The sequence below is a fragment of the Musca domestica genome, unplaced genomic scaffold, assembly GCF_030504385.1.
Source record: "Musca domestica strain aabys unplaced genomic scaffold, Musca_domestica.polishedcontigs.V.1.1 190, whole genome shotgun sequence".
Lineage (NCBI taxonomy): Eukaryota > Metazoa > Arthropoda > Insecta > Diptera > Muscidae > Musca > Musca domestica.
In genome coordinates this window covers 880,042-894,344 of record NW_026712246.1, presented here as the reverse complement: position 1 = coordinate 894,344, position 14,303 = coordinate 880,042, and the positions used below count along the sequence as shown (strand labels likewise).

Here is a 14,303-nt window from a genome sequence, read left to right as displayed (position 1 = left end):
GAATTTTATGCTGATCAAGAGTATATACAGGGTGAGATAAAAAACTACAACAAAGTCAAACGCCAAGTCTTATTGATTGAAAGCAAAAAAAAGGTCGGACATAGCATCAAATTTTAGAAAAGTTTAGATTTGTTCGAATTGGTCACCTTTGGCACGAATAATGGCCTTAAAACGGCCAATGAAACCGTCACACGCTGCCCGAATGTTGCTCTGCGGTATTTGGGCCCATTCCTGGCTAAACGCTTGCTTAAGGCTATCGACACTTTGGTATTTTTTAGTGCCAACCTTGCCACTATTGTGGCAACGGATTGGTATCCGGAGATTTTGGAGGCCATTGTGCGCTGGAAATGAAGCGAGGAACCTGATTTTGTAACCAACTTCAGACTGCTGTCATTTCTAAGCCACTTTTCCGATAGCTGTTAAAATTATTCCAGTGACAGCTCATTATATTGTTTAGAAGCGTACAAAAGCATTTTGGTGAGAATTTTCAAGAAAAAATGTTATTCGTGATGGAATTCAAGCGTGATGGTGTGATTTCTTTATATTTGGCTGGAAAACGATAAGTGGATATCGTTAGAGCACTCCAGCATTTAAATATGAAAATAAATCTTTTATGTCTCGTACCATCGCTTATTACCGTTATTCTGATAGCGTAGCCCGAGGTCAAGGAAGTGTACGGAAGAAAACAGCAACATCAGCAGAAATGGTTCGAAAAGTAAAGAAGCGACTCGATCGAAACCCGCGTCGCAGTGGCCGAAAAATGGCTCGTGAGCTGAACATATCGCAATATTCCATTCGGCAAATATTGAAAAATGAGTTCGGCGTAAAGCCATTAAAATTCCAAAAAGTGCAAGAACTTATACCGCAACATAAAGAAAATAGACTGAAAAGTGCTAAAAAGTTGCTTCGCTTGGCCAAAAGTGGTGAACTGCCGAATTTTGCTTTCTCCGATGAGAAAACATTCGTTGTCCAGTGGTTTGTAAACAAACGAAGCGATCGTGTTTACTTGCCAAAGAGGTCAGCTGAAAATGTGCACCTTCCGTTGGCCACCAGAACTCAAGCGCCGGCCATGGTGATGGTGTGGGCCGCCATAACAGCCGATGGTCGCTCTCCGCTCGTATTAATTGACTGTGGCATCAGAATAAATGCCGAATATTATCGCGAAAATATTCTGGAGGGTGTATCAAAGCCTTTTGCACGCAAACATTTTGGCCGCAGACCTTGGACATTCCAACAGGACTCAGCACCATCGCACCATAGCCCCCGCCACCCAAGAATGGCTACAAAATGAGGTTCCTCGCTTCATTTCCAGCGCACAACGGCCACCAAAATCTTCGGATACCAATTCCGTTGGACTATTGTCTCTGGAATATTTTGGAACGCAAGGTTGGCACTAAAAAATACCAAAGTGTCGATCAACTCAAACAAGCGCTTCGCCGGAAATTGGCCAAAATACCGCAGAGCAACTGTCCGGCAGCGTGTGACGGTTTCATTGGCCTTCAAACGGCCAATTCATGCCAAAGGTGATCAATTCGAACAAATCTAAACTTTTTCTAAATTTGATGCTTTTTCCGATATTTTTTTGCTTTCATTCAATAAAATTAAAAAAATGTAAAAATTATGATGTTTGACTTTGTTGCAGTTTTTATCTCACCCTGTATATATTCTTGATCAGCACAATATTCCGTCTGTGGAAATCACTCTAACTTCTGAACGAAATGATGTAGGTTGATAAAATTTTACTCAAATGTTTATTATTTCTGTAGGACTTTCGGTATTAAAAATGGGCCATGTAGGTATACGTTTTGGTATAGCCTCCATATAACGACACCTCCCGATATTTGGTATTTTCATGATTTTAGCGACATTATTCTCTGGAATTGTTTCAAATTCGGTAATTGAAGTTCGCAATGGATACTACAGCCTATGACAGAAAATTGTCTGTGCAGGCCCACGTCTTCGTATAACCCCCATATAACGGTACCTCCCGATATTCGGTATTTTGGTGATTTAAGCGACATTTTTCACCGGAATTGTTTCAAATTTGGTATTTGAAGTTCATAATGGATACTACAGCCCATGACAAAAAATTGTCTGTACAGGTCCACGTTTTGGTATAGCCCCCATACAATAGTACATCCCTATATTCAGTATTTTGAAGATTTTAGCGACATTATTCTCCGGAATTGTTTCAAATTAGGTATTTTAAGTTCGTAATGGATACTAAAGCCTATGTCTACGTTTTTGTATAGCCCCGATATAATGATACCTCCCTATTTTCGGTATTTTGGTGACTTAAGCACCGATTATTTTTTCAAGTTTCGCATTTGAATATTGTAATGGCTTTTGACAAAAGTTTCCTGCGCAGGTCCACATTAAGCTTTTTTAAAATTTTAACGGAATATTTAAATATTTTTTTTTAATATTGCGAAATTCTTTCCAAATGATGGAGGGTATTCAAAATTCTTTACTTCTTTTAAATAAACTTTCAAGAACTGCCAAGGATATATTCGAATATTATTTATAGGAAATATTTAGGGATTTTAAGGCACATATCAAGGACTTTCAATGACATATTTTCAGACGTTTAAATAATGTTTTTCTCCATTTGTTATTCTAAGTATGCAATTCAAATCAAACCACAAAACAAGCTACTTAAAATCCCCCGCTCTCATCTTGCATTGAGGTACAATGGAGAGCAAAATCACCGTATCAACTATAAATCAACTAAATCTAAATCGTTCACTTTGTCTTTTTTCTGCTGTTCGGCCATCAGTTACCAACCCCAATGCTGGCCAACAAAATAGCATCAGCTCGCAGGCATATCATTAATAATACAAGCTTGAAAATATGTAGACACACACACACAGACACATCAACTTACCTGGCTGTTAAACTTGTCTTCTCCAAATGGTCCTGCATCCATGGCGTTTGATAGGCGACAATACAAAGGGTATGGGCCACAATGACAACCATAACGAAACGTAATAACATGGCAAATTTCCTAGAAGAGCAAAAGAAAAAACAGAGAATGAAAACGGAAGCCAAGAGAAAAAAGATATATTAAATAAGAATAACGGGATAGATAAATAGATGTTCGGAAGCAAGGGAAGAGGGGGAGGAAAGAATGAAGATATCTAAACGGGTACCAAAATGAAAACTAACCGAAACAAATCACAGATATCAGTGGAAATTGGGTTGGACGGGTTTTGTAAAGGGGAATTATTTTCAAAAGGGGTGGCATGATGAGTTGGACAGCTCTGAAAGGTCTCCTATACGTCCTATACGACCTTCGAATACTCTTATTTTTACAGAAGATTCCTGAATGGAATTTAGGCGAAATTTGACAAATTATCTGTTACGGAAGATTTTGTTAAGGGGAATTATTTTCAAAGGGGGTAGTGGGGTCAGTGGGCCAGCTCTGAAGGGTCTCCTATCTGGGAAGGCCCCGAGTTCTCTTAATTTTACAGAAGACTCCTGAATGGAATTTAGACGAAGTTTGACAATTTATCTGTCTCGGAAGATTTTCTAAAAGTTATGAGTCTTTAGAAGACCTTTGACAGGTCTTCTGGCTACAAACGACCTTTGAAATTTATTTGGACTATAGAAAAACTTAGGCATACCTTCTGTCAATAAAAGATCTTTGAAAGGTCTTCTGGTGCAAAGGAGACTTTTGACCTTTGGCAGGAGACTGGTCTTCTGATAGGTCTTCTGTGTATAGAAGACCTTTGGCAGGTCTATAGAAGACCGTCCGAGGTCTAAATAAGACTTTTTAGATCTTCTGCCTATAGAAGACCTTTGGTAGGTCTTTCGTCCGGATGTATTTCGTCCAGAAGTATTTCGTATTTTGTCTATAGAAGACCTTTGATCGAACTTCTATTTATAGAAGGCCTTTGACCAGTCTTCTGTTTAAAGGAAAACTTCGAAAGGTCTTCTCTTTATAGAAGACCTTTGATCGGTCTTCCGTCCATAGAAGACATATAGTGGGTCTACTGTCTAAAGAAGGCTTTTTGGAAGGGTATTCTGTCCAAAGAAAACTTTTGGTAGGTCTTCTCTCCAAAGAATACCTTTGAAATATCTTTTTTAAGCCTTCTGTCCATAGAAGACCTTTGACAGGTATTTTGTTTTACAGAAGACATTTAAGAGGTATTCTGTCTATAGAAGGTCTTTTAACGATCCTCTATCTATACAAGATCTTTGATCGGTCTTCTGTCTACAGAAAAACTTTGAGAGAGCCTTAGGCAGGTGTTGTGTCCAAAGTCATCTGTACATAGAAGAACTTTGGCAAGTCTTCAGTCAATAGAAGACCTTTGACAGGTCTTCTGTCAATGGATCTTCTTCAAGTTTTCTGTCCGACAGGTCTCCTGTCTATAGCAGACCTTTGACAGGTGTCTTTTTTCTACATAAAACCTGTGACCGGTCTACTCTCTATAGAAAAACTTGGAGAGGTCTTCTGTCAATCCAAAGAAGGCCTTTGAAATATATTATTCAAGTATTCTGTCCATAGAAGGCCTTTAACAGGTCTTCCGTCCAAAGAAAGCCTTTGATAGACCTTCTGTCTATAGAAGTAGTTTTTAAAATACATTGGAGAGATACTTTTCCATAGAAGACCTTTGGTAAGTTTTCTGTTTAAAGAAAATCTTGAACCGGTATTTTGTCTGTATAAAACCTTCAAAGGGTTCTTCTGTCTATAGAAGATATTTGAGAGGTCTTCTGTCCACAGAAAACTTTTGAGAGGTCCTCCTCTATAGAAGACCTTTTGTAGATGTTTTGTCCATAGAAAGACTTTGATAGAATTTCTGTCGTTAGAAGACCTTCGGCAGGTGTTCTGTCCATAGAAGACCTTCGGCAGGTATTTTATCAGCACAAGACTTTTGGAAGGTCTTCTATCAAAAGAAGGTCCTCCGTCTATAGAAGACCTTTCGTAGATGTTCTGTGAATAGAAAAACTTTGGCAGAACTTAGAAGACCATCGACAGGTGTTCTGTCCATAGAAGACCTTCGGCAGGTCTTCTGTCTAAAGAAGGCCTTTAGTAAGTATTCTATTCATAAAATACCTATGGTTGACCTTCTGTCCACAAAAGGCCTCAGGTAAGCCTTCCGTCTATAGAAGGCCTTCGTAGATCTTCTTCACTTTTCGTGGGTCTTTCGTCTACACAAGAGGATCTTTGGTAGGTCCTCTGTCTATATAATACCTTTGACAGGCCTGCTGTCCATAGAAGGCTTTTGGTAGGACTTCTGTCCATGGGAGAACTTTGGAAGGTATTCTATCCATGGAAGAAAACCTTTGAGAGATCCTTTGGTAGGTCCTCTGTCTATATAATACCTTAACGGGTCTGCTGTCCATAGAAGGCTTTTGGTAGGACTTCTGTCTATAAGAGAGCTTTGGAAGATCTTATGTCCATTGAAGACCCTTGATAGATGTCCTTTTTAAAGAAGACCTTTGAGAGATCTAGTGACAATAGAAAGTTTCCGAAAGGTCTTCTGTCTGGGGAAATAGCCACTTAAAATTAAAATTTCCATACCAACCCCCTTCACAGCAAATCTGCCATGGAACAAAACATTTTTGTCATTGTTGTTTTGCTACTCCTCTACAAAATTTGCCTTGGAGTCTATTGTCCTACAACTATCCTTGTTGTCGTTCTTCCTATTATTTTTGTTGTTGTCTCTTTTAACATAAATTGAATTTTTCTTGTTGTTGTTATTATTGTTGCAAAACTAACATCCGTTCATTCACTCAGCCAACGGATATTGTCTTTGTTCGACTTTAGGTCAGGTGAAAGGAGAGTGGGAGAGGAGTGGAAGAAGGTTAGATTTTCGGGTTATTTTTCCAACTTACCTTTGCAATGTTTGGAACGTTGCCCAGTAGAGACCCGACAGTAGGAATATTAAAAAATAAAAACCACCTGGTACACTGGGTCGCAGGACGGCCGAAAAGAAAAGGGTTGCCAAACAGAAAAGGGGAGCTGTAAAATGGAGGAGAAAAAGATATTTGTTAAATGGCTGGCAGTTATTTTGCTGTCGTTTTTTGTTTTTGGGTGGGGAGAACATTCAAATGGCCATGACCATAGAGGAATCCTCAATTCAGGTTAGGCCAAAATACTTACATATTTTTATCAGTCCATCGAAATTTGGCTTGGTGTTATCGTCGACTGTTGCCGCAGCAGATGATGAGCATGCCGCCGCCACCACAACATGTTTTTGCCTTTGTGCATCTTCGACCAGGGCATTGGAGATTTCTTCATTCGGATTTTCACTGCCTCCTCCTCCTCCGCCATTTTCACGTATCGCCACCTCCACATCTCCAGTCTCCAGTTGGGGCTCAACAGTTTGGGTGATTTTCTTGGAGATTATGTACACGACCAGGGATGTGATGAAGACCACCACTTCTGGGGCCAGCCATTCGACAATGGCAAAGGCTCTGCAATTGCGAAAAAAGAGAGAAATTTTGAATTACTAAATTTTAGGGGAATCTTGGGAAGTACTCACTTCAAATTTTGAAAGCCTATAAATCCAATGTGCCTCAGCAGTCGTTCGGTAACGCTACACGTCCCGAACATATCGCCAATGTGCAGGGCAAATATCGAAACTTGCAGTCCAATGTGACATAGTAGGAGTATGGTACTTAACGCTAGAAGAATTATAAAATACGCTGTGACAGAACCCTTAAAGTTCTGTTTTGTGGCCACCGGTATGAACGGCGACACGAAGAACATCAACAGGTATACGAAGGATATACCGACAGGACGATATAGTGCAGCTGGAAGAAAACGAAAAGGAACAATTAATTAGAGGTTATAAAATAGGAAGGACATTCTCATATAGGATTCCAAGGACCTCTCAGGTATCTTAGACATGAAAAGAATAATTTAGATTTAGAAGGTTCTTCAATATTTACAGAAGACCCATCAGAAGTCTTACAAATGAAGAAGACTCTTCAGGGTCTGCTATATTACAAAAGGTATTCCGAATAAAGAAAAGACACTTCACAGGTCTTCCAAATAGAGAAGACTTTTAAGATGTCCTCTAAATATAAGAACCTTTGGAAGTCTCCTGCATAGAGAAGACCCTTCAGAGGTCTTCTATAAAGAGAAGACCGATCAGAGATATTCTAGAGATGAGCCTCCGAAGGTCTTCAATAACGGAAAAGACTGTTCAGAGGTCTTCTAGATGGAGAAGAAGAAGTCTTCTTAATAGAGAAGATCCTTCAAAAGTCTTTTAAATGGAAGAGACCCTTCAGAAGTCTATGTAAGAAGATATATCAGAGGTCTTCTATAACGGGAAGAACATTTAAAGGTCTTCTCAATAGAGAGTATTATTCAGGAGTCTCCTGTATAGAAAAGACACTTCAGAAGTCTTCTATTAAAAACAAAAAAACTCTTAAGAGTTCTTCTATATAGGGAAGACCCATCTGAGGTCTACTATATGGAGGGAACCTCTTCAGAGGTCTTCTATATATAGAAGTTTCTTCAGAGGTCTTATAAATGGAAAAGACCCTTTAGAGGTCTTCTATATATAGAAGACCCTTCCGAGATCTTCTATAAAGAGAATACTCTTCCGAGGTCTTCTTTGTACAGAAGACTCATTCTACATAGAGGAGATCTCTCAGAGATCTTCTAAATAGAGAAGAATCTTCAGAGGTCTGCTTTATATAGAAGACACTTCAGAGGTCTTCTATATAGAGAAGACATTTCGGAAGTTTCCTATAAAGAAGAGACCCTTTAGAGGACTTCTAAATGGAGAAGACACTTTTGAGGTCTTCTCAATAGAGAAGACTTTTCAGAGGACTTCTGTATAGCGAAGACCTCTTAAAGGTCCTCTACATGGAGAAGACCTCTCGGAGGTCTTAGCGACGACTCCTTAAAGGTCTCCTACATAGAGAATAACCTTCAGAAGAGAAGACCTTTAAGATGCCTTCCATCAAAAGAAGACCCGCCAGAGGCCATTCATATGGGGAAGGCCTCGAGAGGTCTTCCATATAGAGAAGAGCCTTCAGAGGTCTTCCATATAGAAAAGACCCTTCAAAAGGTCTTCCATGAAGAAAAAACTCTTCTGAGGTCTTCCATTTAGAGAAAAATCTTTAGGATCTTCCAAATAGAAAAGATCCTTCGTAGGTCTTCCACGAAGACAAGACCCCTTAAAGGTCTTATACATAGAGAGGACCCTTAAAAAGGTTTTTTTTTTTAATAAAGTATACCCTTCGGAGGTCTCCTGTATAGAGAAGATCTTTTGGAGGCTTTAAGAATAAAGAAGACCCTTCAGAAGTCTTCTACAAAGAGAAGATCCCTCCGAGGTTTTTAAATAAAAAATACCCTACAGAAATCCCTCAGAGGTATTCTGCAGATGTTTCTCAGACGTCTTCTCTTCTATAGAAGTCCCTCAAGACGTCTTTTATGAAATGATACATCATTGTCTTTCAAATGTCTTCTGCAGATAGAATACACCTTAGAAGACTTTTAAGAATAGGAAATCCTTTAGATGTTTTCTAAAGGTCTCCTACCCTTCAAAGAACTTCTCACCCTTATGCCCTTTTCAAATTACATTCATAGCCAAAAAATAAAGGACTTACCTAATACCAAAACAATTGGTAGGACTACACGTTGCAGTGTAAGGCAGGCGTAACTGAATGCCATTTTGTTTGCGTTGTTTTTGTAATTTTGTTTCTTTTTTTTTGGGTGTGTGGGAGTTTTTTGTTGTTTCTTTTATAGCCAAAAGTCCAACATTCTGTTTTTTCTTTTTGGGATGGGCGTGTATGTGTTTGTGTGTGTGTGTTCAAAGGATCTGAAAAGAGAGAAGTGGATAAAGAAAGAATTCAATTATAATAAAATCAACATCATTAACGAAGTTTTACTGGATTTTTTTTTGTGAAAAAAGAAGAATGAAGGTTGGGGTGATAAAAATGAAGTTGAACTACTGTACCTATGTGGGAGTTGCGAACAATTTTAATGGGTAATTAAATTTAATATTTTTTTATGTTTAAAACTACAAATATTTTCCCAAAAGAAAATTACATTATTCAGAATAGGAAATAAAAAATTATCCGCACGAATACATAAAATAATTATCCATATTCTCAAATACAAGCCTTCAGATGAAAAAGCATTTATAGATGGAAAAGCCTTCAGAGGATTCGTATCGGGAAAAGATCCTTTAAGAAGTCTCCACGGGGGGGATAAAATCATAAGTCATCTACATCTTTGGATAAAAGAATTACATATAGTATCTACCCCCTATATATACCCACATTATATGATCTTTTATATGCGTATATTTATATTGACTATATGCGACTAAAAGTTGTGGGAGGTATTATTTACAAAATGCCGTGAACAAAAGGTAACATTTCGTGGTATGAAGGCATTGAAAAATTTCTTGAGGAAGACCTTAAAATGTAGAAATCCTTAGAATATTATTAAACAATGCATATTTTCCTGTCAGGAATTTCATGAGAAAATGTTCTCAAATATCCATAATTTTCTGTCAGAAAGTCCTTCAAAGACAATCACGAGGGGCATTGAAAAAATATTTTTGAAAAAATCTTAAAAAATCAAAAATAATTTGTAAAAAAAATGTTTTAAAAAACTCACGAATTTGCAAAAAAACATTTCAACGAATTTGTGTCAGGAGATCCCTGAAGACCCTCACGAATTTCTATCAGAAGGTCCTTGAAAAAAACCCTAAAAATTTACGCCATTCAATCAGAAGGTTTCTATTTTTAGGTCTTTTTAAGGACCCCTTGACAGAAAGGTCCTTGAAAAAACTCTAAATTTACGCCATTCAATCAGAAGGTTGCTATGAATTTCTGTCACGAGGTCCTTGAAAACCCCCTTAAAAAATTATGCAATTCAATCAGAAGGTTGCTATGATTTTTTTTAGGAGGACCTTGAAAAAAAAAACTCTAAAAAAATCACGCCATTCAATCAGAATTCTACGAATTTCTGCCAGGAGGTCCTCGAAAAAATTCCAAACAATTCACGTCATACAATCAGAAGGGTTTCTTTAAAACTTCACTTTCCCCCTTCATTTTTTTTAATCCACGATTCTAAGTTTTTAGGCAAATATATATAAAAAACATCCCTGACTTTCTGTTAGATGGTCATTCGAACTGGAAGACCTTCCTTCGGCCAGGAGTAAAAGTTTTAAACATCTTCAAAATATTCTTAAAGAGCCTTGATTTTTAGGAGTTTCTCGAAAAGTATTTCTAAAAATGTCAAAACATTCTCTTGGAAAATTTTTACTTTCAGGGGGTCGTTAAAAAAATGCATTTGAAAAAAATCCACGACTCTCCGTCGGGATGTCCTTAAAAAAAATATTTCTTTAAGAATTCACAATTTTCGATCAAAAGGTCCTTGTAAGTTTTTAATTGAAAGATCTTTGATTTTCGATTAGGAAGGAGGTCTTAAAAAAGATATTAAAAAATTTAGGATTTTCGGTTAGAGGTCCTTCATTTTGAAGATCCTTGAAAATTGAATGCTAAAGTCTGGAGTGTTCTTGTAACTTTGTAACTTTATATTACTTTCTATTACAGAGAACAGTATTTTTTAAGACGAAACTGGCAGCTTTGCAATATTTTTCTGATCGCTATCAGTGTCATGATTTAATCCCGGCGAAGGGAATGGTCACTTTGCTTTTTAGGTTTTTTGATATGACAAATTTGGGGAAAAGCAAGCCCAGGATGTCCTTCGAAATTAAAAAAAAAATAAATAATAACGATGTTCTGTCGAGACGTCCTTTAACTTTATTTTAAAAAATCTATGATTTTCGGTGGAGGACCTTAATTCTTTTAATCCCCCATTTTTTGACGTCCTTAAAAATCAAAAATGTAAAGCATTCCACGATTTTCGATATTTCAAAACATTCAACAATTTCCGGTCAGGAAAGCCTCGAAAAATTAACTTAAAAACGATTCTGCCACTATTTTCCGTTGAAGGATCTTCAAAAATATTCCACAGAAATTCCAGGAATTTCGGTCATAAAAAATTTTAAAAAAATCCACGATTTACTGTCAGGGTCCTTAATTTTTTTTTATCAACGATATTCAGTCTGATGGTCCGTTGATAAAGGATCCACGATCCACGATTCGATCTGCCAGGAGATTCTTGAAATAATTATCTTATAAAGAGCTTATCATATAAAGTTAAGAGGAAAGAACATAAAATATGAATGACAATCGGTCAAAAATGTCTTCAAAACTATACGATTTTTGGTGACGAGGTCCTTAAAGCTCAAAGTTTCTCGTTCAAGATATCCTCAAAAACAGATATCGACGGTTTTCGGCAAAGAACCCCTCGTAAGAAACCTCCATCTTCCATTCGGAGATCTTAAAAAATAGTTTCTCTAAAAATTCACGAAGACAGATCTTATTGAAAATGTTTCTTTCAGAAGGTACTCCGAAAAGATCTCTCAAAATAACCCGCGATTCCCAGTGACGATGTCCTTAAAAAGTTCCAAGTTTCTCGTCCAAGATATCGACGGTTTTCGACAAAGATTACATCGGAAAAAGTCACGATCTTCCGTCTGAAGATCCTTGAAATGGTTTCTCTAAAAATCCACGATTTTTTGACAGAACTTATTGAATTTTTTTTTTCTTAAAAAGGTTTTTTTTATACCTCAAAAACCACCATCCCTGGTGATCCTTGAAAATTATTTATTAAAAAAATTCAGGAATGTGTACGAAATTTTAAAAAAATCAGGCACTGATTTCACGTTTTATAATTTTTCAAAAATATTGTCCATTTGGACCGAGAAAAAAGTGTCACTATTGTCAAGCCTGACCTGAATCTAGTTTAATAGTTATTGTTGTGTCAAATTTGAATCCTTCAACTTTATATGAGTTTATTTTGAGAAATTTGAACTATTTTGGATGTAATGACCAGTAGAAGTAGTCCGATATTGGTCATCTTCTAACTTGCTTTAAGTTTGACAGAAATATTACGATGTGTCAAGAATGGCCCAAATCGCTAGATCGACAGCTAACGCTCTATTACGGATAAGACATTATCCAAAGAAACATAGGGTCTGAAACCGCTATTACGATAAAGAATATTTTGGTCGCATTAAATGATATATAATTTCGGTAGCCATAACATTACTATCCTTTTTTGAATAGCTACAACAATTTTTTATCTGCTTTAACTCCTAATATTATATTTCCAAATTCCCCTTTCCACAGGACAATTTTCCGCTCTTTGCCAACCCCACCAACAAATCGCTTTGCCATTTTACTAAACTAACGATCTGTGAGTGTTTAATTTTTTATGCTAGCCTTTTGTTGTTGCCTTTGTATTGCGACCCACAGAAGCTCCGCCGTCACTCATTCACTCTCTGCTAAATGGTAGGCAACAAATTTAAATTGTCAACATTTCCATTTAGCGTTTTTGTTGTCGTTGTTGCAGTGAGTATCTTGAAAGGTTTATGGGGTTTCACAACTGCATCGCGCTGGTAGTTCATTTGAGTTGGCCCCCCGACAAGCTGGGATGTTGTTGTTGTTATTGTTTATGGAAGCTGACATTCTGGGCCATTATGAGCGCGAGAAACCGGGCGAAAGTGCAACAAATAACAAAAATGCAGTGCAAATGGGGAATAAATGATGGTGGCATAAAAGGTTTTTTTTTGAGTTGTTGTTTTTTTTTTTTGTCATAGAAAAAAACACTAAGCCTAACTGATGATGGTAACGAGGGTAGAATAATAATTTTTGGTAGTAAATTAGTTTTTTAGTTATTTATTTTTTTAAAGGATTGTGGTGTGCGATGATATTTTCAGAATGTATTAAAACAGCAATATCAATTCAGGTCAGCTCTAATTTTAAGAGAGAAATATCCAATATGTCAGACCATAATTCCGGATTTAAAAAAAAAAAAAAAATATATATTTTTTCAAAAATCATCGGAGCTACAATCGTGGGCTTTTAAAGAATATGTGTCTTCTTTCAAGGATCACCGCAACTATATTCGAACTATAATCCTTGATTTTCAAAGAATTTTTCTCAAGGATCATCGATGCTATAATCGTGGATTTTCGAGAGATAATACTCAAGGCTACAATCGAAGGGTTTTATAAAATATTTTTTAAGGACCATCGAGGATAATGAAGGATAAAAATTGAAGAATATTTTTCCAAAGTCTTTATCGTGAATTAAAAAAAATAATTCAAGGACATCAAGGATTTTTGAAGATTATTTTTCAAGGACCATAGAGGCTATTATCATGGACTTTTAAAGAATATTTTTCAAGGGCCATAGAGGATTTTTAAGAATATGTCTTTTAAGGACAATCGAGGCAATGGACATCGATTTTTAAAGATCTTTTTCTAAAGACATCAGAGCTTTTATCGTGGAATTTAAAAAAAAAAATCAAGGACATCGAGAATTTTTGAAGATTATTTTTCAAGGACCATCGATGCTATTACCGTGGATTTTTAAAGAATGTTTTTCAAGATTTTTAAAGAATATGTTTTTCGAGAACTATCGAGGCTATGAACGTCATTTTTTAAATTTTTTTTTTTTTTTTGGGAATTTTTTTCGAGGGCCACCTGAGCTATGGTGCTGTATTTTTAAAAAAATATTATTTCAATTACCATTTGTGCTATAATCATGCATTTTTGAGGAATGTTTTCCCAAGACTATCGAAGCTCATGCCTCTTTTTTTAGAAAGTTTTTTTTCGAAGACTATTCGAGCAAAAATTCAGAATTTTTAAAGAATATTGAATATTGTTTTTCCAAAGACAGAGCTTTAATCGTGCAATAAAAATATCAAGGATATCGAGGATTTTTTAAGATTATTTTTCAAGGACCATTGAGGCTATTATCGTGGATTTTTAAAGAATATTTTTTAAGGGCCATAAAGATTTTTTAAAGAATATTTTTTTCGAGGACCATCGAGCCTATGAACGCCGATTTTTAATGATTTTTTTTAAAGACCTTCAGAGCTTTAACCGTGAATTAAACAAAAATAATTCATGGACATCGAGGATTTTTGAAGATTATTTTTTAAGGACCATCGACCCTATTACCGTGGATTTTTAAACAATATTTTTCAAGGGCCATAAAGGAATTTTAAAAAATATATTCTTCGAGAACCATCGTGGCTATAAAAGTCGATTTTTAGAAAGAAAAAAAATTCTTAAGACCTTCAGAGTTTAATTCGTAAATTTGAAAAAAAAGAAGGACATCGAGAATTTTTGAAGATTATTTTTCAAGGACAAGGAAAGGATATATTTCAAGGACCATAGGGGATATTAAAAAAAATATGTTTTCTTTTCGAGGACCATCGAGGCTATGAACTTCGATTTTTAAAGATTTTGTTC

General features: G+C 36.3%; 1 protein-coding gene across 2 annotated transcripts in view; it reads right to left on the bottom strand.

Moving 5' to 3' along the window:
• LOC101889880 (piezo-type mechanosensitive ion channel component) overlaps nucleotides 1-14,303 on the bottom strand; it is a 187,452-nt gene that overhangs the window by 56,076 nt on the left and 117,073 nt on the right. For both annotated transcript variants that reach the window (XM_059121421.1, XM_059121422.1), the window contains exons 4-8: nucleotides 8,569-8,780; nucleotides 6,489-6,759; nucleotides 6,107-6,420; nucleotides 5,839-5,965; nucleotides 2,885-3,004 (exon numbers count right to left, since the gene is read on the bottom strand). In XM_059121421.1, coding sequence (XP_058977404.1) covers nucleotides 2,885-3,004; nucleotides 5,839-5,965; nucleotides 6,107-6,420; nucleotides 6,489-6,759; nucleotides 8,569-8,632 — 896 coding nt within the window. In that variant the 5' untranslated portion in view covers nucleotides 8,633-8,780. The remainder of the gene's footprint in view (nucleotides 1-2,884; nucleotides 3,005-5,838; nucleotides 5,966-6,106; nucleotides 6,421-6,488; nucleotides 6,760-8,568; nucleotides 8,781-14,303) is intronic.